This window comes from Oncorhynchus mykiss, chromosome 30 (assembly GCF_057628025.1).
Source record: "Oncorhynchus mykiss isolate SJ-2025 chromosome 30, ASM5762802v1, whole genome shotgun sequence".
Taxonomy (NCBI): domain Eukaryota; kingdom Metazoa; phylum Chordata; class Actinopteri; order Salmoniformes; family Salmonidae; genus Oncorhynchus; species Oncorhynchus mykiss.
Window position 1 is genome coordinate 14,962,501 of NC_143051.1, and position 24,213 is coordinate 14,986,713.

Here is a 24,213-nt window from a genome sequence, read left to right on the forward strand (position 1 = left end):
AGAGTAAACACAGTAGTATTTTTCAGTTCAAGGTGCTAGAGTAAACACAGTAGTATTTTTCTGTTCAAGGTGCTAGAGTAAACACAGTAGTATTTTTCAGTTCAAGGTGCTAGAGTAAACACAGTAGTATTTTTCTGTTCAAGGTGCTAGAGTAAACACAGTAGTATTTTTCTGTTCAAGGTGCTAGAGTAAACACAGTAGTATTTTTCTGTTCAAGGTGCTAGAGTAAACACAGTAGTATTTTTCTGTTCAAGGTGCTAGAGTAAACACAGTAGTATTTTTCTGTTCAAGGTGCTAGAGTAAACACAGTAGTATTTTTCTGTTCAAGGTGCTAGAGTAAACACAGTAGTATTTTTCTGTTCAAGGTGCTAGAGTAAACACAGTAGTATTTTTCTGTTCAAGGTGCTAGAGTAAACAAAGGTAGTATTTTTCTGTTCAAGGTGCTAGAGTAAACACAGTAGTATTTTTCTGTTCAAGGTGCTAGAGTAAACACAGTAGTATTTTTCTGTTCAAGGTGCTAGAGTAAACACAGTAGTATTTTTCTGTTCAAGGTGCTAGAGTAAACAAAGGTAGTATTTTTCTGTTCAAGGTGCTAGAGTAAACACAGTAGTATTTTTCTGTTCAAGGTGCTAGAGTAAACAAAGGTAGTATTTTTCTGTTCAAGGTGCTAGAGTAAACACAGTAGTATTTTTCTGTTCAAGGTGCTAGAGTAAACACAGTAGTATTTTTCTGTTCAAGGTGCTAGAGTAAACAAAGGTAGTATTTTTCTGTTCAAGGTGCTAGAGTAAACACAGTAGTATTTTTCTGTTCAAGGTGCTAGAGTAAACACAGTAGTATTTTTCTGTTCAAGGTGCTAGAGTAAACAAAGGTAGTATTTTTCTGTTCAAGGTGCTAGAGTAAACAAAGGTAGTATTTTTCTGTTCAAGGTGCTAGAGTAAACACAGTAGTATTTTTCTGTTCATGGTGCTAGAGTAAACAAAGGTAGTATTTTTCTGTTCAAGGTGCTAGAGTAAACACAGTAGTATTTTTCTGTTCAAGGTGCTAGAGTAAACACAGTAGTATTTTTCTGTTCAAGGTGCTAGAGTAAACAAAGGTAGTATTTTTCTGTTCAAGGTGCTAGAGTAAACACAGTAGTATTTTTCTGTTCAAGGTGCTAGAGTAAACACAGTAGTATTTTTCTGTTCAAGGTGCTAGAGTAAACAAAGGTAGTATTTTTCTGTTCAAGGTGCTAGAGTAAACAAAGGTAGTATTTTTCTGTTCAAGGTGCTAGAGTAAACACAGTAGTATTTTTCTGTTCAAGGTGCTAGAGTAAACAGTAGTATTTTTCTGTTCAAGGTGCTAGAGTAAACACAGTAGTATTTTTCTGTTCAAGGTGCTAGAGTAAACAAAGGTAGTATTTTTCTGTTCAAGGTGCTAGAGTAAACACAGTAGTATTTTTCTGTTCATGGTGCTAGAGTAAACAAAGGTAGTATTTTTCTGTTCAAGGTGCTAGAGTAAACACAGTAGTATTTTTCTGTTCAAGGTGCTAGAGTAAACACAGTAGTATTTTTCTGTTCAAGGTGCTAGAGTAAACAAAGGTAGTATTTTTCTGTTCAAGGTGCTAGAGTAAACAAAGGTAGTATTTTTCTGTTCAAGGTGCTAGAGTAAACACAGTAGTATTTTTCTGTTCAAGGTGCTAGAGTAAACACAGTAGTATTTTTCTGTTCAAGGTGCTAGAGTAAACACAGTAGTATTTTTCTGTTCAAGGTGCTAGAGTAAACACAGTAGTATTTTTCAGTTCAAGGTGCTAGAGTAAACACAGTCGATAGCCACCTTCTAAAGCTCTGCTATTAAACAGATTAAACTGCTATTAAACGTATTATATCATTATCTGTCTGCTTCTGCTCTTACAGGAGTCAGACTCTCTTCCTTAAGGTGGGGCTCATCCCTCCCTCCCTCCCTCCCTCCCTCCCTCCCCAGAAATGAGCAATTTTGTGCTTCACTCCAGCTGTTACACAACTATACCCCTCTAATGTAGACCCCCCCCCCCCCCCCCCCCACCACACACACACACATACACCAGCCATTAAGCCTTTACACTCCAATTGGGTCTTCACACTCCAAGCCCCACTCACTCTACCCCTTGGCACCATACCCAGGTGAAACGTTCCTTCCAGACCACACCCTATTTTACCTGGCTGCTGAGCCCCGTTGTCATGGCGACGGGTGGGCAGGTGCCTATAATGACAGCCTTTGGTAATTATAATAACACCCATGATGATGCTGGTGATAATGATGGTAATAATAACAGTGGGCTACGTCTCTCTATAAGCTATTCATGTGAGTGCCTTCTAACTGCAGGAGCACAGGACAGACAGGAGGAGAGAAGGGGAGGGAGGCAGACAGATAGGAAGAGAGAGGGGGAGGGAGGCAGACAGAAAGGAGAGAGAGGTATCAAATGGGGAGAGGGGAGAGATGAAAATCAAGGGATAGACCAGTCACATGAAGACACAAAATGGATACAGAGAGTGAAAGAGTAGGAAGTATAAAACGAGAGGAAGATATATAGAGAAATTAACAGAGAGAGTGACCCCCAAAGCCACTTCCTCCTTTGGTCGTCTTTACTTCCAGTTCTCTGCTGCCAATGACTGGAACGAACTGCAAAAATCTCTGAAGCTGGAGACTCATATCTCCCTCACTAGCTTTAAACACCAGCTGTCAGAGCAGCTCACAGATCACTGCACCTGTACATAGCCCATCTGTAAACAGCCCATCTATCTACCTACCTCATCCCCATACTGTATTTATGTATTTATTTTGCTCCTTTGCACCCCAGTATCTATAATTGCACATTCATCTTCTGCACATCTACCATTCCAGTGTTTAATTGCTATATTGTAATTATTTCGACACCATGGCCTATTTATTGCCTTAACCCGATCGCGACGTCCCCCAAAGGCTTACTTTCTAGCCCTTGCTATCTGCTTGCTTGCTAATCCGGCCTGCTAACTGCTAGCCTGCCCCGGTCTACTAACAGCTAGCTTGTTTAGCCCCGGTCTGCTAACTGCTAGCTTGTTTAGCCCCGGCCTACTAACTGTTAGCTTGTTAGCACAGGCCTGCTAACTGTCTGAATCGCCGTGTCCCCAGCTAGCCCAACCACTCACCGGACCCATATTTATTTTCAATCTCTTTCCGATTTTAATTCGATTATACCTTCCGGTAACCTGCCTCACCCAATGTGATACGGAATCGCTATTATTTTTTATTTTTAGAACACATTCAAGAACCTCCAGAAGCTAACCAGCTAACTAGCTACAAGCTATTTAGTCATTGTTAGCCACTGCTTGCGGCTTTTAGCCAGCCATTTTTTTTTTTTGCCTGGATAACTGTCTCTCCACAACAACGCCGGATTCCTGCCGTAATCCCTGGACCACTACTCCTGATCTTCACAGCTAGCTTGCACGCAGTACCGAAGCTATCCCTGAGGCCCACTTCCCGGCCTACTCAGCTGTTCACCCGAACAACACTCATACACGGCTAGAGCCCAATACTCCCTGCTGTAAACTCGGCTACATAGCTGATGCCTGCTGGACACTGTGATCACTTGGCTACATAGCTGATGCCTGCTGGACTGTCCATTAATCACAGTACTCCATTCTGTTTGTTTATGTTTTTATCTGTCGGCCCCAGCCACACTCAGGCTCTGTGTGTAGTTAATCTGACCCTCTCTGCCTAGTCAACGCCATTTTACCTGCTGTTGTTGTGCTAGCTGATTAGCTGTTGTTGTCTCACCTGCTGTTTTAGCTAGCTCTCCCAATCAACACCTGCGATTAATGTATGCCTCGCTGTATGTCTCTCTCACATGTCAATATGCCTTGTATACTGTTGTTTAGGTTAGCTATCATTGTTTTAGTTTACAATGGAGCCCCTAGTTCCACTCTTCATACCTCTGATACCTCCTTTGTCCCACCTCCCACACATGCAGTGACCTCACCCATTGCAACCAGCATGTCCAGAGATACAACCTCTCTTATCATCACCCATTGCCTGGGCTTACCTCCGCTGTACCCGCACCCCACCATACCCCTCCTGCTTGTTGTGCATTATGCCCTGAATATATTCTACCATGCCCAGAAATCTGCTCCTTTTATTCTTTGTCCCCAACGCTCTAGGCGACCAGTTTGGATAGCCTTTAGCCGCACCCTCATACTACTCCTCCTCTGCTCCGTGGGTGATGTGGAGGTAAACCCAGGCCCTGCATGTCCCCAGGCACCCTCATTTGTTGACTTCTGTGATCGAAAAAGCCTTGGTTTCATGCATGTCAACATCAGAAGCCTCCTCCCTAAGTTTGTTTTACTCACTGCTTTAGCACACTCTGCTAACCCTGATGTCCTTGCCACGTCTGAATCCTGGCTTAGGAAGGCCACCAAAAATTTGGAGATTTCCATACCCAACTATAACATTTTCTGTCAAGATAGAACTGCCAAAAGGGGACTGCCACCTGGAGTTTCCAGGTCCATACCCAAACAGTTCGAACTACTAATTAAAAAAATTACTCTCTCCAGAAATAAGTCTCTCACTGTTGCCGCCTGCTACCTACCCCCCTCAGCTCCCAGCTGTGCCCTGGACACCATTTGTGAATTGATCGCCCCCCATCTAGCTTCAGAGTTTGTTCTGTTAGGTGACCTAAATTGGGATATGCTTAACACCCCGGCAGTCCTACAATCTAAGCTAGATGCCCTCAATCTCACACAAATCATCAAGGAACCCACCAGGTACAACCCTAAATCTGTAAACAAGGGCACCCTCATAGACGTCATCCTGACCAACAGGCCCTACAAATACACCTCCGCTGTCTTCAACCAGGATCTCAGCGATCACTGCCTCATTGCCTGTATCCGCTACGGATCCGCAGTCAAACGACCACCCCTCATCACTGTCAAACACTCCCTAAAATACTTCTGCGAGCAGGCCTTTCTAATCGACCTGGCCCGTGTATCCTGGAAGGATATTGACCTCATCCCGTCAGTTGAGGATGCCTGGTCATTCTTTAAAAGTAACTTCCTCACCATTTTAGATAAGCATGCTCCGTTAAAAAAATGCAGAACTGGGCCTCCCGGGTGGCGCAGTGGTTAAGGGCCATCAGAGTCCCTGGGTTCGCGCCCAGGCTCTGTCGTAACCGGCCGCGACCGGGAGGTCCGTGGGGCGACGCACAATTGGCCTAGCGTCGTCCGGGTTAGGGAGGGATTGGTCGGTAGGGATCTCCTTGTCTCATCGCGCACCAGCTACTCCTGTGGCGCAGTGCGCGCTAGCCAAGGTTGCCAGGTGCACAGTGTAGCCTCCGACACATTGGTGCGGCTGGCTTCCGGGTTGGAGGCGCGCTGTGTTAAGAAGCAGTACGGCTGGTTGGGTTGTGTATCGGAGGACGCATGACATTCAGCCTTCGTCTCTCCCGAGCCCGTACGGGAGTTGTAGCAATGAGACAAGATGGTAGCTACTACAACAATTGGATACCACGAAATTGGGGAGAAAAAGGGCTAAATTTTTTTTTTTTTTTTTTTTTAAAATGCAGAACTAAGAACAGATATAGCCCTTGGTTCACCCCAGACCTGACTGTCCTCGACCAGCACAAACACATCCTGTGGCGATAGCATCGAATAGTCGAACTGCAATAGCATCGAATAGTCCCCGCGATATGCAACTGTTCAGGGAAGTCAGGAACCAATACACGCAGTCAGTCAGGAAAGCCAAGGCCAGCTTCTTCAGGCAGAAATTTGCATCCTGCAGCTCTAACTCCAAAAAGTTCTGGGACACTGTAAAGTCCATGGAGAACAAGAGCACCTCCTCCCAGCTACCCACTGCACTGAGGCTAGGTAACACGGACACCACCGATAAATCCATGATTATCGAAAACTTCAACAAGCATTTCTCAACGGCTGGCCATGCCTTCCTCCTGGCTACTCCAACCTCGGCCAACAGCTCTGCCCCCCCCGCAGCTACTCGCCCAAGCCTCTCCAGGTTCTCCTTTACCCAAATCCAGATAGCAGATGTTCTGAAAGAGCTGCAAAACCTGGACCCGTACAAATCAGCTGGGCTTGACAATCTGGACCCTCTATTTCTGAAACTATCCGCCGCCATTGTCGCAACCCCTATTACCAGCCTGTTCAACCTCTCTTTCATATCGTCTGTGATCCCCAAGGATTGGAAAGCTGCCGCAGTCATCCCCCTCTTCAAAGGGGGAGACACCCTGGACCCAAATTGTTACAGACCTATATCCATCCTGCCCTGCCTATCTAAGGTCTTCGAAAGCCAAGTCAACAAACAGGTCACTGACCATCTCGAATCTCCGCTGTGCAATCTGGTTTCCGAGCCGGTCACGGGTGCACCTCAGCCACACTCAAGGTACTAAACGATATCATAACCGCCATCGATAAAAGACAGTCCTGTGCAGCTGTCTTCATCGATCTGGCCAAGGCTTTCGACTCAATCACCATATTCTTATCGGCAGACTCAGTAGCCTCGGTTTTTCTAATGACTGCCTTGCCTGGTTCACCAACTACTTTGCAGACAGAGTTCAGTGTGTCAAATCGGAGGGCATGTTGTCCGGTCCTCTGGCAGTCTCTATGGGGGTGCCACAGGGTTCAATTCTCGGGCCGACTCTTTTCTCTGTATATATCAATGATGTGGCTCTTGCTGCGGGAGATTCCCTGATCCACCTCTACGCAGACGACACCATTCTGTATACTTCCGGCCCTTCCTTGGACACTGTGCTATCTAACCTCCAAACACTCATTCCGTGGCCTCCAACTGCTCTTAAACGCTAGTAAAGCCAAACGCATGCTTTTCGACCGCTCGCTGCCTGCACCCACACGCCCGACTAGCATCACCACCCTGGATGGTTCCGACCTAGAATATGTGGACATCTATAAGTACCTAGGTGTCTGGCTAGACTGTAAACTCTCCTTCCAGACTCATATCAAACATCTCCAATCTGAAATCAAATCTAGAGTCGGCTTTCTATTCCGCAACAAAGCCTCCTTCACTCACGCCGCCAAACTTACCCTAGTAAAACTGACTATCCTACCGATCCTCGACTTTGGCGATGTCATCTACAAAATAGCTTCCAATACTCTACTCAGCAAACTGGATGCAGTTTTGTTACTAAAGCACCTTATACCACCCACCACTGCGACCTGTATGTTCTAGTTGGCTGGCCCTCGCTACATATTCATCGCCAGACCCACTGGCTCCAGGTCAGTCCATGCTAGGTAAAGCTCCACCTTATCTCAGTTCACTGGTCACGATGGCAACAGCACCCGTAGCACGCGCTCCAGCAGTTGTATCTCACTGATCATCCCTAAAGCCAACACCTCATTTGGCCGCCTTTCGCACACAATGTATATAGACTATTTTTTTCCTTTTTTTTTTCTACTGTGTTATTGACTTGTTAATTGTTTACTCCATGTGTAACTCTGTGTTGTCTGTTCACACTGCTATGCTTTATCTTGGCCAGGTCGCAGCTGTAAATGAGAACTTGTTCTCAACTAGCCTACCTGGTTAAATAAAGGTGGGAAAAAAATTAATAATCTTACCTTATTTGCACTCACTGTATATAGACTTTTTGTTTTCTTTGTTCTACTGTATTATTGACTGTATGTTTGTTTTACTCCATGTGTAACTCTGTGTTGTTGTATGTGTCGAATTGCTATGCTTTACCTTGGCCAGGTCACAGTTGTAAATGAGAACTTGTTCTCAACTAGCCTACCTGGTTAAATAAAGGTGAAATAAAAAATAAAAATACATTTAAAAAGAGAGCAAGAGTAAGGGAGAGAATCGAGGGATGGAAAAATGGGAGAGGTAGAGACTCTCTGAGGGACTGTGATTAGAGAGGAAAAGACTCCCTGAGGGAGTGTGATTAGAGAGATAGAGACTCTCTGAGGGAGTGTGATTAGAGAGGTATAGACTATCTGAGGGAGTATGATTAGAGAGGTATAGACTCTCTGAGGGAGTGATTAGAGAGGTAGGAGTAGAGACTATCTGAGGGAGTGTGATTAGAGAGGTAGAGACTCTCTGAGGGAGTGTGATTAGAGAGGTATAGACTCTCTGGGGGAGTGTAATTAGAGGGGTAGAGACTGAGGGAGTGTGATTGCAGAGGTAGAGACTCTCTGGGGGAGTGTGATTAGAGAGCTATAGATTTTCTGGAGGAGTGTGATTAGAGAGGTAGAGACTCTCTGATGTAGTGTGATTAGAGAGGTATAGACTGAGGGAGTGTGATTAGAGAGAAAGAGACTCTCTGAGGGAGTTTGATTAGAGAGGTAGAGACTCTCTGAGGGAGTGTGATTAGAGAGGTATAGATTTTCTGGAGGAGTGTGATTAGAGAGGTAGAGACTCTCTGATGTAGTGTGATTAGAGAGGTATAGACTGAGGGAGTGTGATTAGAGAGAAAGAGACTCTCTGAGGGAGTGTAATTAGAGAGGTAGAGACTCTCTGATGTAGTGTGATTAGAGAGGTATAGACTGAGGGAGTGTGATTAGAGAGAAAGAGACTCTCTGAGGGAGTGTAATTAGAGAGGTAGAGACTCTCAGGGGGAGTGTGATTAGAGAGGTAGACTTTCTGAGGGAGTGTGATTAGAGAGGTAGAGACTCTGAGGGAGTGTGATTAGAGAGGTAGAGACTCTCCGAGGGAGTGTGATTAGAGAGGTAGACTCTCTTGAGGGAGTGTGATTAAGAGAGGTAGAGACTCTCTGCGGGAGTGTGATTAGAGCAGTAGAGGTACAGACTCTCTGGGGGAGTGTGATTATAGAGGTATAGACTCTCTGAGGGACTGTAATTAGAGAGGTAGAGACTGAGGGAGTGTGATTAGAGAGGTATAGACTCTCTGAGGGACTGTAATTAGAGAGGTAGAGACTGAGGGAGTGTGACTAGAGAGGTAGAGACTCTCTGTGGGAGTGTGATTAGAGAGGTATAGACTCTCCGAGGGAGTGTGATTAGAGAGGTAGACTCTCTTGAGGGAGTGTGATTAAGAGAGGTAGAGACTCTCTGCGGGAGTGTGATTAGAGCAGTAGAGGTACAGACTCTCTGGGGGAGTGTGATTATAGAGGTATAGACTCTCTGAGGGAGTGTGATTAGAGAGTGGTATAGACTCTCTGGGGAGTGTGATTAGAGCGGTATAGACTCTCTGGGGGAGTGTGATTAGAGCGGTATAGACTCTCTGGGGGAGTGTGATTAAAGAGTTAGGGGTAGAGACTCTCTGAGGGAGTGTGATTAGAGAGGTAGAGACTCTCTGGGGGAGTGTGATTAGAGAGGTAGTGACTCTCTGCGGGAGTGTGATTAGAGAGTTTGGGGTACAGACTCTCTAGGGGAGTGTGATTAGCTGGCCCAGCAGCTGCTCCACTGCTGTCACGAGTTCCTACTGCAGAGAAGAGCTGGGACACACACACACACACACACACACACACACACACACACACACACACACACACACACACACACACACACACACACACACACACACACAGTCATAGACATGCGGCAAAAGGCCATGTCAAGAGCTAATCACCACGCAAACGTGCACACACAGCATGAGATCAACCCCTCCTTCTCTCCCACCCCTCATAAATCCCTAACCCCTAGTTTACATCACAGTCCCATACATCCAGTTCCCCCTGTCCCTGTCTGTCCCATACCTGGGTCCTGTTGAAGGCCACGCGGGCGAACACAGCCTGGGAGATGCCTGCTCTCTTCAGCTCCTCTCTCACCCACTGGTAGATCTCACAGTAGATGTCTGATGGTCCACACACCTGGCTCTGGGACCCAGACACAGGTCCTGGTGGTCCAGCCTGGGGCTGGGGGTCGAGGGCCTTAGATAGGGCCAAGGAGGTGGGAGGCCTCCCCACAGAGGGGTGGTTGAGGAACTGGTGGGGGGAGGTGGAGACAGATACAGACAGGCTCTGCTGGGATAACATTCGGGTAACTGCATACTGCTGGTTGAGGAACTGGGTCATGACTATCTGTTGGGGGTTGACTAGCTGGGGGCTGAGGGGGGCGGTCACCAGCCCTGGGGGGCGGAGACTTGGGGCCAGGCAGCCACGACCGTGAGGGAAGACGAGGGGCGAGGAGTCGGCCTGTTTGGCTGTGTTGCCTGGGATTGGTTGATGGGTAAAGGTCAGATGGGTGGAGCCCGGTTGGGATTGGTCAGAGAAGCTATCAATCTCTGAAGTGAGGAAGAGAGGGATGGAGGAAGAGAGGGATGGAGGACGAGAGGGATGGAGGAAGAGAGGGGTGGAGGAAGAGAGGGGAGTTAGTATAAAAAGCCACAGCTACTATTTGCTAACATTAGCATTGATGATGAATATAGGTTAACTATATCGTCAGAGTACCTAACTGAGGAACTCAACTTAACCTTACTCTAGATGCAGTTGCACCCCTAAAAACAAAAAACATTTGTCATAAAAAACTAGCTCCCTGGTATACAGAAAATACCCGAGCTCTGAAGCAAGCTTCCAGAAAATTGGAACGGAAATGGCACTACACCAAACTGGAAGTCTTCCGACTAGCTTGGAAAGACAGTACCGTGCAGTATCAAAGAGCCCTCACTGCTGCTCGAACATCCTATTTTTCCAACTTAATTGAGGAAAATAAGAACAATCCAAAATGTATTTTTGATATTGTCGCAAAGCTAACGAAAAAGCAGCATTCCCCAAGAGAGGATGTCTTTCACTTCAGCAGTAATAAATTCATGAACTTCTCTGAGGAAAAGATCATGATCATTAGAAAGCAAATTACGGACTCCTCTTTAAATCTGCGTATTCCTCCAAAGCTCAGTTGTCCTGAGTCTGCACAACTCTGCCAGGACCTAGAATCAAGGGAGACACTCAGGATGTTTAGTAGAATATCTCTTGACACATTGATGAAAATAATCATGGCCTCTAAACCTTCAAGCTGCATACTGGACCCTATTCCAACTAAACTACTGAAAGAGCTGCTTCCTGTGCTTGGCCCTCCTATGTTGAACATAATAAACGGCTTTCTATCCACCGGATGTGTATCAAACTCACTAGTGGCAGTAATAAAGCCTCTCTTGAAAAAGCCAAACCTTGACCCAGAAAATAAAATAAAACTATCGGCCTATATCGAATCTCCCATTCCTCTCAACATTTTTTGAAAAAGTTGTTGAGCAGCAACTCACTGCCTTCCTGAAGACAAACAATGTATACGAAATGCTTCAGTCTGGTTTTAGACCCCATCATAGTACTGAGACTGCACTTGTGAAGGTGGTAAATTACCTTTTAATGTTGTCAGACCGAGGCTCTGCATCTGTCCTTGTGCTCCTAGAACTTAGTGCTGCTTTTGATACCATCGATCACCACATTCTTTTGGAGATTGGAAACCAAATTGGTCTACACAGACCTGATTTAGATCTTATCTGTCGGAAAGATATCAGATTGTCTCTGTGGATGGTTTGTCCTCTGACAAATCAACTGTACATTTCGGTATTCCTCAAGGTTCCGTTTTAGGACCGCTTTTGTTTTCACTATATATTTTACCTCTTGGTGATGTCATTCGGAAACATAATGTTAACTTTCATTGCTATGCGGATGACACAGAGCTGTACATTTCGATGAAACATGGTGAAGCCCCAAAGTTGCCCTCCCTGGAAGCCTGTGTTTCAGACATAAGGATGTGGATGGTTGCAAACATTCTACTTTTAAACTCGGACAAAACAGAGATGCTTGTTCTAGGTCCCAAGAAACAAAGAGATCTTCTGTTGAATCTGACAATTAATCTTGATGGTTGTACAGTCGTGTCAAATGAAACTGTGAAGGACCTCGGCGTTACTCTGGACCCTGATCTCTCTTTTGAAACATATCAAGACTGTTTCAAGGACAGCTTTTTTCCATCTACGTAACATTGCAAAAATCAGAAACGTTCTGTCCAAAAATGATGCAGAAAAATGAATCTATGCCCTTGTCACTTCTAGGTTAGACTACTGCAATGCTCTACTTTCCGGCTACCCGGATAAAGTACTAAATAAACTTCAGTTAGTGCTAAACACGGCTGCTAGAATCTTGACTAGAACCAAAACATTTCATCACATTACTCCAGTGCTAGCCACTCTACATTGGCTTCCTGTTAAGGCATGGGCTGATTTCAAGGTTTTACTGCTTACCTACAAAGCATTACATGGGCTTGCTCCTACCTATCTTTCCGTTTTGGTCCTGCCGTACATACCTACACGTACACTACGGTCACAAGACGCAGGCCTCCTTACTGTCCCTAGAATTTCTAAGCAAACAGCTGGAGGCAGGGCTTTCTCTTATAGAGCTCCATTTTTAGGGAATGGTCTGCCTACCCATGTGAGAGACGCAGATTCGGTCTCAACCTTTAAGTCTTTATTAAAGACTCATCTCTTCAGTAGGTCCTATGATTGAGTGTTGTCTGGCCCAGGAGTGTGAAGGTGAATGGAAAGGCACTGGAGCAACAAGCAACCCTTGCCGGTTCCCCTCTCTCCACTGGGATTCTCTGTTTCTAACCCTATTACAGGGACTGTGTCACTGGCTTACTGGTGCGCTTCCATGCCATCCCTAGGAGGGGTGCGTCACTTGAGTGGGTTGAGTCACTGACGTGATCTTCCTGTCCGGGGTGGCGCACCCCTTGGGTTGTGCCCTGGCGGAGATCTTTGTGGGCTATACTCGGACTTGTGTCAGGATGGTAAGTTGGTGGTTGAAGATATCACTCTAGTGGTGTGGGGGCTGTGCTTTGGCAAAGTGGGTGGGGTTATATCCTGCCTGTTTGGCCCTGTCCGGGGGTATCGCCGGATGGGGCCACCGGTGTCTCCTGACCCCTCCTGTCTCAGCCTCCAGTATTTATGCTGCAGTAGTTTATGTGTCGGGGGGCTAGGGTCAGTCTGTTATATCTGGAGTATTTCTCCTGAAAAGCCAACTAACATTTACTCCTGAGGTGCTGACCAATTGCACCCTCGACAACCACTGTGATTATTATTATTTGACCCTGCTGGTCATCTATGAACATTTGAACATCTTGGCCATGTTCTGTTATAATCTCCATCCGGCACAGCCAGAAGAGGCCACCCCTCATAGCTTGGTTCCTTTTTAGGTTTCTTTCTAGGTTTTGGCCTTTCTAGGGAGTTTTTCCTAGCCACCGTGCTTCTACACCTGCATTGCTTGCTGTTTGGGATTTTAGGCTGGGTTTCTGTACAGCACTTTGTGACATCAGCTGATGTAAGAAGGGCTTTATAAATCAATTTGATTGATTGAACTACCCTTTTAAGGGCACCTGTAGTCTTACCCATGATGCCTTTGGTCTTCCTGAAGTGCTTGTACCAGCGGCCAAACTCGTGGCACTTGGTGGCCGACACGTTTGCGTAGTAGGTGCTGTTTACAATGGAGGAGATCATACTCTGAGAGACGGGGACAAAATACAACAATATGGAGTCAGTGAAAACAGTGTCAGGGAAAAGCATTAGGAATACTGATCCACAATCATCAGATCAATACATAATACAGTAATAATACAAGAACATGTTATATACGCTAGCCTGAGAGACACTCTATTTTCCTCTTGTTGACTGAGGAACTGTGTAATACTTCCATTAGAAGTCAGAATATAAACAATTAAATATACAATACTATTAAAGAGACAAAGAAGTAACGATTCTCATTTTAAATCATCGTTCTGCCTCTCATTTTACCCGTCTCCATTTTTCTCCCTGTATCTTTGTGAGTCTCAGCTGAACACAGAATGTGTGATAATAATGAACTCCGATCTCTGTTATTAAAACATACCCCCAGGTAAACTCTGTAATAAAGACAGATGAGTCTGTGTGTGTGTGTGTGTGTGTGTGTGTGTGTGTGTGTGTGTGTGTGTGTGTGTGTGTGTGTCGCCTCAACTAAGTGCAATCTGTTGTTTAAGAAACTGAAGGCAAAGGGAATAACAGATCACACACACACACAGGATTTTCTCCCAAGACAATCCTGTGCCATCTACACATCTGACTACACCTTCTATTTTCATATGTATTCTAATCGGCTCCGGAGAGAGAGAGAAGGAGAGAGAGGGAAAGGGTGAGAAAAAGAGAGAGAGAGCGGGAGAGAGAGAGAAAGAGAAAGAGGGTGAGTGAGAGAGAAAGAGGGAGGGAGAGAGAACGATATCAAGAGGAGAGAAGAGGGATAGCGAGAGAGGGGGAGAAGACAAGAGAGAGAGAGGGAGAGGGAGAAGGCGAGAGAGAGAGAGAGAGAGAGAGAGAGAGAGAGAGGAGAGAGGGAGAAGGTGTGTGAGAGAGAGAGAGAGAGAGAGAGAGAGAGAGAGAGATAGAGAGAGGGCGAGAGGTCCCCTGTCTGCATGTTACAATACTGGTTTAGCCCACTGAGCACTGTTGCCTGGGATTGCAACAGTATGAGATACACACACACAGAGAGAAAGAGAGAGATTGACTAGGTAGAGCGAGAGAGAGATGGTAGCAGTATACACCAGCAGAACTAACCATCTCAATAGGTGTGTGTGTGTGTGTGTGTGTGTGTGTGTGTGTGTGTGTGTGTGTGAGAGAGAGAGTTGTGTGTGTGAGAGTTGTGTGTGTGAAAGTGTGTGTGAAAGTGTGTGTGAAAGTGTGTGTGTGTGTGAGAGTTGTGTGTGTGAGAGTTGTGTGTGTGAGAGTTGTGTGTGTGAGAGTTGTGTGTGTGAGAGTTGTGTGTGTGAGAGTTGTGTGTGTGAAAGTGTGTGTGAAAGTGTGTGTGAAAGTGTGTGTGTGTGTGAGAGTTGTGTGTGTGAGAGTTGTGTGTGTGAGAGTTGTGTGTGTGAGAGTTGTGTGTGTGAGAGTTGTGTGTGTGAGAGTTGTGTGTGTGAGAGTTGTGTGTGTGAGAGTTGTGTGTGTGAGAGTTGTGTGTGTGAGAGTTGTGTGTGTGAGAGTTGTGTGTGTGAGAGTTGTGTGTGTGAGAGTTGTGTGTGTGAGAGTTGTGTGTGTGAGAGTTGTGTGTGTGAGAGTTGTGTGTGTGAGAGTTGTGTGTGTGAGAGTTGTGTGTGTGAGAGTTGTGTGTGTGAGAGTTGTGTGTGTGAGAGTTGTGTGTGTGAGAGTTGTGTGTGTGAGAGTTGTGTGTGTGAGAGTTGTGTGTGTGAGAGTTGTGTGTGTGAGAGTTGTGTGTGTGAGAGTTGTGTGTGTGAGAGTTGTGTGTGTGAGAGTTGTGTGTGTGAGAGTTGTGTGTGTGAGAGTTGTGTGTGTGAGAGTTGTGTGTGTGAGAGTTGTGTGTGTGAGAGTTGTGTGTGTGAGAGTTGTGTGTGTGAGAGTTGTGTGTGTGAGAGTTGTGTGTGTGAGAGTTGTGTGTGTGAGAGTTGTGTGTGTGAGAGTTGTGTGTGTGAGAGTTGTGTGTGTGAGAGTTGTGTGTGTGAGAGTTGTGTGTGTGAGAGTTGTGTGTGTGAGAGTTGTGTGTGTGAGAGTTGTGTGTGTGTGAGAGTTGTGTGTGTGAGAGTTGTGTGTGTGAGAGTTGTGTGTGTGAGAGTTGTGTGTGCATGTCAAACGTTAAAAAAAAGGTCAAAAAAGGTCCAAAAGAAGGTGCTTATATTTGTACTGGTTCTCACATGTACAAGTGTGTGTGGTGAAATTGAAATGTATTTTGCATATCCTATTCCCCCTGAGACATCCTCGGAGAGTGGGGTCACGAACAGGTGTGTTTGTATGTATGGGCATACATGTTCGTGCCTCTGTGTGTGTGCAGGTGTTCGTGCACATGTGTGCGTGTTTGTGTGTTTATGCACGTGTTTGTGCCTGTGTGTTTGTGCATGTGTGTATGTGTTTGTGTACCTGGGACAAAGGGCACTCTTTGGCCAGTGAGCTCTGGTTCATGTCTCTCAGTAGCTCCTTCAGGGCGTTTCTCACTGTAGAGTGACTCCACTGTTCTGGAGGGAGTTCCTCCAACCTGGGACAACTAGAGCGAGAGGGGGGTAGAGAAAGAGAGAGAGAGAGAGAGAGAGAGAGAGAGAGAGAGAGGGGGGGAGAGGGGGAGAGGGGGATAGAGAGAGAGTGAGAGTTAGGTGGGGGCGATAGGGGGGTAGAGAAAGAGAGAGAGAGGGGGGGGGAGAGGGGGGTAGAGAAAGATAGAGAGAGATAGAGAGAGAGAGAGAGAGAGAGGGGGATAGAGAGAGAGATAATTAGGTGGGGTGATAGGGGGGAAGATAGAGGGGTAAATGGAGAGGGATACGGGGCGAGAGAGACAGATGGAGAGATAGAAGAAGAGAGGGAGGAAGAGAAGTAGAGTGAAAAATGAATAAATATGCTGTCTGAAATTGTTCCCCCTCTTGTGGAATGGCATATCTAGACTTTGGCTGACTGTGTGTTTCTGTGTGTGTTCCTGTATACACTTTAGGAAAAAAGGTCCCAAAAGGGTTATTTGGCTGTCCCCATAGGAGAACTATTTTGATTTCCATGAAGAACTCTCTGTGTTAAGGGTTCTACCTGGAACCAAAATGGTTCTACCTGGAACCAAAATGGTTCTATCTGGAACCAAAAAGGGTTCTTCAAAGGGTTTTCCTATGGGGACAGCCGAATAACTATTTTAGGTCCGAGATACAGGGCCTTCAGAAAGTATTCACACCCCTTGAATTTTCCCACATTTTGTTGTGTTACAGCCTGAACTTAAAATTTATCAAATGTATATATTTTTGTCACTGGCCTACACAATATCAAATGGGAATTATGTTTTTTGAAACTTCTCCTAATTTATTACAAATTTAAAGCTGAAATGTCTTGAGTCAATAAGTAATTCAAGCCCTTTGTTATGGCAAGCCTAAATAAGTTCAGGAGTAAACATTTGCTTAACAAGTCACATATTAAGTTGCATTTACTAATTTGCAATTATAGTGTTTAACATTATTTTTGAATGACTACCTCATCTCTGTACCCCACACATACAAGTATCTGTAAGGTCTCTCAGTCAAGCAGTGAATTTCAATCACAGATTCAACCACAAAGACCCGGGAGGTTTTCCAATGCCTCGCAAAGAAGGGGACCTATTGGTAGATGAGTAACAATACAAAAAAAGCAGACATTAAATATCCCTTTGAGCAAGGGAAAGTTATTAATTACACTTTGGATGATGAATCAATACACCCAGTCACTACAAAGATACAGATGTCCTTCTTAACTCCAAAGAGGAAGGAAACAGCAGATTTGACAATGAAGCCAATGGTGACTTTAAAACAGTTACAGAGTTTAATGGCTGTGATAGGAGAAAACTGAGGATGGATAAACAACATTGCAGTTACTCCACAATACTAACCTAAATGAGAGAGTGAAATTAAGGAAGCCTGTACAGAATAAAAATATTCCAAAACATGCATTCTGTTTGCAACAAGGCATTAAGTAGTACTGCAAAAAAAGTGGCAAATCTATTCCCTTTCTGTCCTGAATACAAAGTGTTATGTTTGGGGCAAATCTAACACAACACATTACTGAGTACCACTCTCCATCGTTTCAAACATAGTGGTGGCTGCATCATGTTAAGGGTATGCTTGTAATCATTAAGGACTAGAGAGTTTTACAGGATAAAAAATAAATGGAATAGAGCTAAGCACAGACAAACTTCTAGTGGAAAACCTGGTTCAGTCTGCTTTCCACCAGAGACTGGGAGATGAATTCACATTTCAGCAGGTTAATAACCTAAAGCACAAGGCCAAATCTACACTGGAGTTGCTTACCAAGAAGACAATGAATGGTCCTTGAAAATCTAAGTCAAGACCTGGAAATGGTTGTCTAGAAATTATCAACACCAATTTTTACAGAGTTTGAAGAATTTTGAAAAGAATAATGGGCAAATGTTGCACAATCCAGGTGTGGAAAGCTCTTAGAGACTTACCCAGAAAGACTTACAGCTGTAATCACTGCCAAATGTGTTTCTATAAAGTATTGATTCAGGGGTGTGAATACTTGTGTAAATTTGATTTTTCTGTATTTATTGTCAATAAATTTGAATTATTATTTTTTTTTTATTCATTTTGTCATTATGGGGTATTGTGTGTGGATGGGTGAGAATTATTATTATTTTTATCCATTTTGAATTCAGGCTGTAACACAATAAAATGTGGAATTAATCAATGCATATGAATACATTGTGTGTGTGCCTGTGTGTGTGTGTGCACGTGCGTGTGTGTGTGTGTATGTGCCTATGTCTCCTGGTGGTAGTTATTAGTTAATTACTTCACACAACACATATGAAACTAGTCCAAGTGCCAGAACCTCTTTGGTCGCTCCACCCCACTTCTCTCCACATGTCTCATGCATGTCTATGGGCCAAATGTCCTTCTCTCCACATGTCTATGGGCCAAATGTCCTTCTCTCCACATGTCTCATGCATGTCTATGGGCCAAATGTGCTTCTCTCCACATGTCTCATGCATGTCTATGGGACAAATGTCCTTCTCTCCACATGTCTATGGGCCAAATGTCCTTCTCTCCACATGTCTATGGGCCAAATGTCCTTATCTCCACATGTCTCATGTATGTCTATGGGCCAAATGTCCTTCTCTCCACATGTCTCATGCATGTCTATGGGCCAAATGTGCTTCTCTCCACATGTCTCATGCATGTCTATGGGACAAATGTCCTTCTCTCCACATGTCTATGGGACAAATGTGCTTCTCTCCACATGTCTCATGCATGTCTATGGGCCAAATGTCCTTCTCTCCACATGTCTCATGCATGTCTATGGGCCAAATGTCCTTATCTCCACATGTCTCAAGCATGTCTATGGGCCAAATGTCCCCTTCCCTTATGACATTCTAAAGATCCAGAACGTCATCCTGATAACCAGGGAAGTTCCTCGTTAGTCGCCGCATCCTATAATCTGTTGACAGACGTTAAGATACAATTTATGTTTCGCATGTCTGTCCTCAAGAGATTCTGGGTACCTGGTGAGCTGGATCTTGAGGGTGGTGACATGGTAGAGGTCCTGCAGCATGTCAGCCACTGTGGCATCAGGAGCATCAGTCACACAGGACAGAGGGACAGGGTTCCACCTACCCACCTGGATCAAACCTGTAGATAGACAGACAGACAGACAGACAGACAGACAGACAGACAGACAGACAGACAGACAGACAGACAGACAGACAGACAGACAGACAGACAGACAGACAGACAGACATTGTTACAAACAATGACACTGGAGGAAGAGCGTGTGTGTGTGTGTGTGTGTGTGTGTGTGTGTGTGTGTGTGTGTGTGTGTGTGTGTGTGTGTGTGTCAAAGCATTTGTATGTGTAGTGTACCTTTTGCCTGTGCTGCTGAGCTGTGAGAGTAGCCCAGGGCCAGTAGAGCCATCTCTATCAGCTGGTTAAACAGCAGGTCTCTCCTGACCAGTACAAACTCTGCATGCTCCTCTCGCCTCTCAGCCTCCACTGCCGAGACTGGGTTCTCTCTGTGTTCCACCACACACAGCACAGGCAGCAGGCTCCCTGGGACGACGGACACACAGCACAGCCAATCACATCACAGCATTCAGATAGAAGCAGAGGGCATGGGAAATGAAAAGGTAATAGTTGTCCACTCTTGCAATGAATAAACGCTCTCTCTCCTCTATTCACCCATTCCTCCCTTTCTCTTCTCCTCCTCTCTTCTTTTCAGTCCTACCTCTCTTATGCCAGTTCTTAGGTTGTGGTGCGGGTATCGTGGGTATGGGGGCCAGGGTGGGGGCTCTGGCCCCTGGGCTCCCCTGTCTCGTCCTGCCCTGGTATGGCCCTGGGGGGCCCATGCCACCATTCAGCTCCAGGCGGGACAGTTTGGCAGGTGGGGGCCAGGAGTCCCCGTTACCGGGTGAGTCACATCTCTCTGACACATGGCCTCCATCACACTGTTGGTGGTCCATCACACTAACACTGTGGCTCAGAAACACCTGAGACAGAGAGAGAGGGAGAAACTGAATGACTGACAAGTCCTTGAGTTAATTTGAGAACCTTAGTGATTGTTGAAAAAAAAGCTCCTCCTTCCCAACGTTAAGAATATTTTCACATGACCATTCCCTTGACTGTAAAACAAAATGTGCCCACCCTCCCCCTCATGTAATGATCTTTAAAATAATGATTACCACCACAACTAACAATAACTGTAGCAACCCTGTGTTTATAAACGTTGATATCGACTTGACCACTTCTGCAGGGTTTAGTGGCACAGTCGATGCCACGCAGGGCTACAGGCCAGATCATTGAGGCTCCAGCGACCACCACAGACGAGCTCACTCTCCCTGCCGGTCTCATTACACTATGATCAGAGCCACGCAGCATACAGATTACCAACTTTGAGGGCTTTATGATTGTTTGCGTTTTCAAACCCACAATCAAATAGTGTATGTCAATCTGGAGGAACAGAAAATCCATCCCTCCCTACTGTTACTCAGTATGGAAGGCTTGACTTGACAATCTCTGAATTCTAATCAACTTTCTGGTGTTTTGTAACAGATGTCTCTTTCCATTAATGGAATGGCCAGTGCAGTTTGGATGCTGGAATTACATTAGAGTGGAGGAATGTGCGCAGGTAACCTACAAAATACTTTTGAATGAATCAGATTAAAACATTGTGACTAGTTGTGACTGGTTATACGTTTTAGAAGTTAAATGACAAATATTCAGTCTATATTGAAGCATTAAGTTTGAGGTCGAGGAATAGCCGCTTGGACTGGAAAGGAGGCAGAACGTGCATTAAGCTTTTCTGAATAACTGAGCCTGCTGGGCGAATAGGACGACTTGGGAGAATGATGATCATCAACAGACAGCGCATCAGTATCAGAAGTAACATACAGCCAGACTGTCCGGTACTGCGCCTTTCTAGACCTTATAATCTGTCGAGAGTAGACCCACAACTGATCCAAATGGAAGGACAAGGAAGTGAAACCGGGTTACTAGCGTGAAAGGCAAACACCCTATGCATTGTGCCCACTTGGTAGGAATTGTATCAAGGCTCATATAGCCAGGATTGTGACAGTATAATGGTTTTGGAATGACAGTCACAGGGACCAGGGTTTGAGTCCCCATCAGGGTACCCTGCTCTCTCTCTCGCTTCTCCTTAATTTTTTGAAGAAATGTATTTGTTGTGGCAGGGTAGCCTAATGGTTAGAGCGTTGGACTAGTAACCAGAACGTTGCAAGTTCAAACCCCCGAGCTGACAAGGTACAAATCTGTTGTTCTTCCCCTGAACACTGCCACTAGGCCGTCATTGGAAATAAGAATTGGTTCTTAACTGACTTGCCTAGTTAAATAAAGGTTAATAAAAATAGAAACTTTTCAACTATATATGTTTCTCTCTCTTTGAGTCAACTACTCACCACATTTTATGCACTGCAGTTTTAGCTAGCTGTAGATTTTGCTTTCAGTACTAGATTAGTTATCTGATCCTTTGATTGGGTGGACAACATGTCAGTTCATGCTGCAAGAGCTTTGGAGGTTGGAGGAAGAGGGTGAGAACCATGAGCCTCCTAGGTTTGGTATTGAAGTCAATGTACCCAGAGGAGGACCGAAGCTAGTGGCTACATCATGGTGGTACCCTACAGAGTGCTGCTGAGGCTACTGTATACCATTGCAAAGCAGTGTTGATACTATATTTAGTATAGTTTTATCTAAAAAGGATAACTTTTTTTATGTTTCACAATTTTTATTTTTATGAAATTCACTGAGGAGGATGGTGTTTGGGGAAAAACATTGAAAATTACTGTTTCAGCATGCATTTCATTTTTTTTTTGCTTCAGGCTGACTACTAGCCTCTATTAAGTTGCAATGTCCAATGTCCAAATCAACTTAAAGTATTTACTAAATTAGTATTGTAGTGACACAATTCATTCGGATGGCTATAGCAACAAAAAAAAATTCACAAATGATTATTTGGATTCCCATGATTCGATTGACCGCGATTTAAGTAACCGAACCCCAACTACTACAATGGCGAAGGACATCATTCATTCAATTAGGTAAAAATAGTTATTTCATATGAATTAAATAAATCACTATTTAATTTTTTACTATTTTTAGAAATGTGAAGAGGAGAATCCTTTATACAGTAAATGTCATTTGTATGAGAGCTGCGTGTCTTGACAGTTCTTTCATGCGAAATGACGCATCAGCTATTCCTCTACGTTCATGTGGATTTATATTGAAAATCGGTGCAGATTTTAATGATATTATGTATGGTATGATTGCTAGTTAACCTATTGCAGATCTGGACAAACTATCCACATACCACTATTGTCAATATGGATAGAGGGCAGGATAGAGTTGACTGTATAGTAAGTGGGCAGAAAAGCATAGTGCATAAGAGAAGTACCAAAACATGCAGATGAGCAGATGATGAAATGGCTATATTGAAGGAATTAAATAGTATAACCTGCAAAATGGGGAATGTAAACCAGGGAAAAAATGCACTGTGACAAATAATACAAGAATCACACAATCCTCCCCAAACCAACAAAAACATATTTTGACAAACCTTTTTTGGACCACCACCCAGCCCAGAAAATGTCGATCTGTCTCTATTGACATCGGACTTTGACAGTGGCATATCAAGACAACAGAAGCCGACCTGACAAAAGCACTCTACAAAACGCCCTGTCACACTCATTGTGGAGAAAGTTTTAGAGGCAAACGTTGTCAGTCGTCATTATTGCGCGTCGTCCAATATTGTAGATTGACTAGTTGTGAATTTCAACAACAACAACAACAAAACCTCCACAATCTCTGTTATATTTATCTCAGGTACCGGTACATCCACAAAAACGTTCTGTTTTTTAAAATCGAAGTAGGCTAAATCAGACAAACCTGACATCCGCCGCTGGTTTCTTGTCTCTTGAGACTCCGTGATGCCGTTAGTAAAATAGTACAGTTCCTTGTGTTGTTTTCTGTGTCAGTGTGTGAACAACATCTCACTTTCGCCTTCACTCGGTCTATCGTGTCAACATTAGCTGTGTAGCAACATGCCCCGTCGTCTCTGGCTGGCTGCGTTTTTCGGACCTCTTCAACGGAATGAAACGAGCCTATAGGCCTATAGGTGGTCTATCCGAAATCTCAGTCAAAGCATCCACAGTGACAGCCACTGTTCCCGGGATGACGATACAGACCAGCTGGTAGGCTACAGGGATCCAGTAGAGAAACGGATTAAGCGAACAATACACCGCGAGTGTCATTAGTCTGTCTGTGAAGCAACTATCTCTTCTTCAGTTGTCTATTGGTTGCAACAAACACGCGCGGACAAGCGTGCGCACGCGCTCCATACCTCCCTCTCCTCTCCCATGGATCTACCGGTCACCGTTATTAGACTACACGTTTATAGAGTACTAATAGGTAGGAATATGTGGAATGCAACCTTATCTCCCCATGCTTCTTTGTTTATGAGAATTTGAATGTGGAAACAGAATGAGACCTACAGCACGTGTCTCCACTCTTACAGAGTTGGTTTAGTTTGTACAAAATAATTGTATTTTACCAGACACACTGTATGATATGATGGATATATAGCCCATCTGCCAAAAAAAAGATAGGATAATTGTTGAATCAGTTCTTTAGATATTTTTCAAAATTCAAATTAAGATTAATCACGCACGCGCGCGCGAGCACGTAAAACCATAACCCATAAACACAGGCAGCTGCATTAACATATGGTGTAATAATGAATTCAACCCTGCACTCCGGTAGCGTAAGTCTATTAAATGTGACAATCACGCATAAATGTGTTTATTATTTTCTGCCGTTATATGCATGGTTTGTTTTTATATCCGGGATGTAATAAATTCTCCATGGAAACGCTTTGGAATTGAGGGGCTGCTTATCAACTTTTCTCACGTGTGTTTGTTGTTCAAATTATTCTCGACCCACCTCCATATAAACAATCATCTTCAATGTATCCCTATTGTAGGCATATATTTTATTTTGCGTGATGTGAAGCCTTTGAAGTAGGGGAAATGATGAGCTTGACTTCGGAAGTTATGTTGATTCTAATGAATAGACTGGATATGAAGGGTAGCCTATTAAAATAGAGGGGTAGCCTATTAAAAGGAAGTGAGAGATGGTAATTTATTTATCTCCACTGTCAATAGGAGTGTAGCCTACCTTGTCCTAAAACATTTATATGACACAGAATAAATCGTGTTTCATCCCTATAATAGTTGAATCCCTATAAATATCCTAAAATGCTCCTTGCAAAATATAGACTAACCATAAAGTTGCATCAACGCATGTCATGGAGTCAATAAGT

The 24,213-nt window shown here is 44.4% G+C and overlaps 1 protein-coding gene across 1 annotated transcript in view; it reads right to left on the minus strand.

The window, feature by feature from the left end:
• The window catches only part of LOC110489386 (DNA-binding protein SATB1-like), a 35,628-nt gene extending 12,354 nt beyond the window's left edge, over nt 1-23,274 (minus strand). The window contains exons 1-7 of the mRNA XM_036971568.2: nt 22,782-23,274; nt 19,612-19,873; nt 19,251-19,436; nt 18,893-19,019; nt 15,793-15,916; nt 13,287-13,398; nt 9,665-10,191 (exon numbers count right to left, since the gene is read on the minus strand). Of these exons, the coding sequence (XP_036827463.1) occupies nt 9,665-10,191; nt 13,287-13,398; nt 15,793-15,916; nt 18,893-19,019; nt 19,251-19,436; nt 19,612-19,846 (1,311 nt within the window). The 5' untranslated portion in view covers nt 19,847-19,873; nt 22,782-23,274. The remainder of the gene's footprint in view (nt 1-9,664; nt 10,192-13,286; nt 13,399-15,792; nt 15,917-18,892; nt 19,020-19,250; nt 19,437-19,611; nt 19,874-22,781) is intronic.
• Between the last annotated feature and the right edge of the window lie 939 nt (nt 23,275-24,213).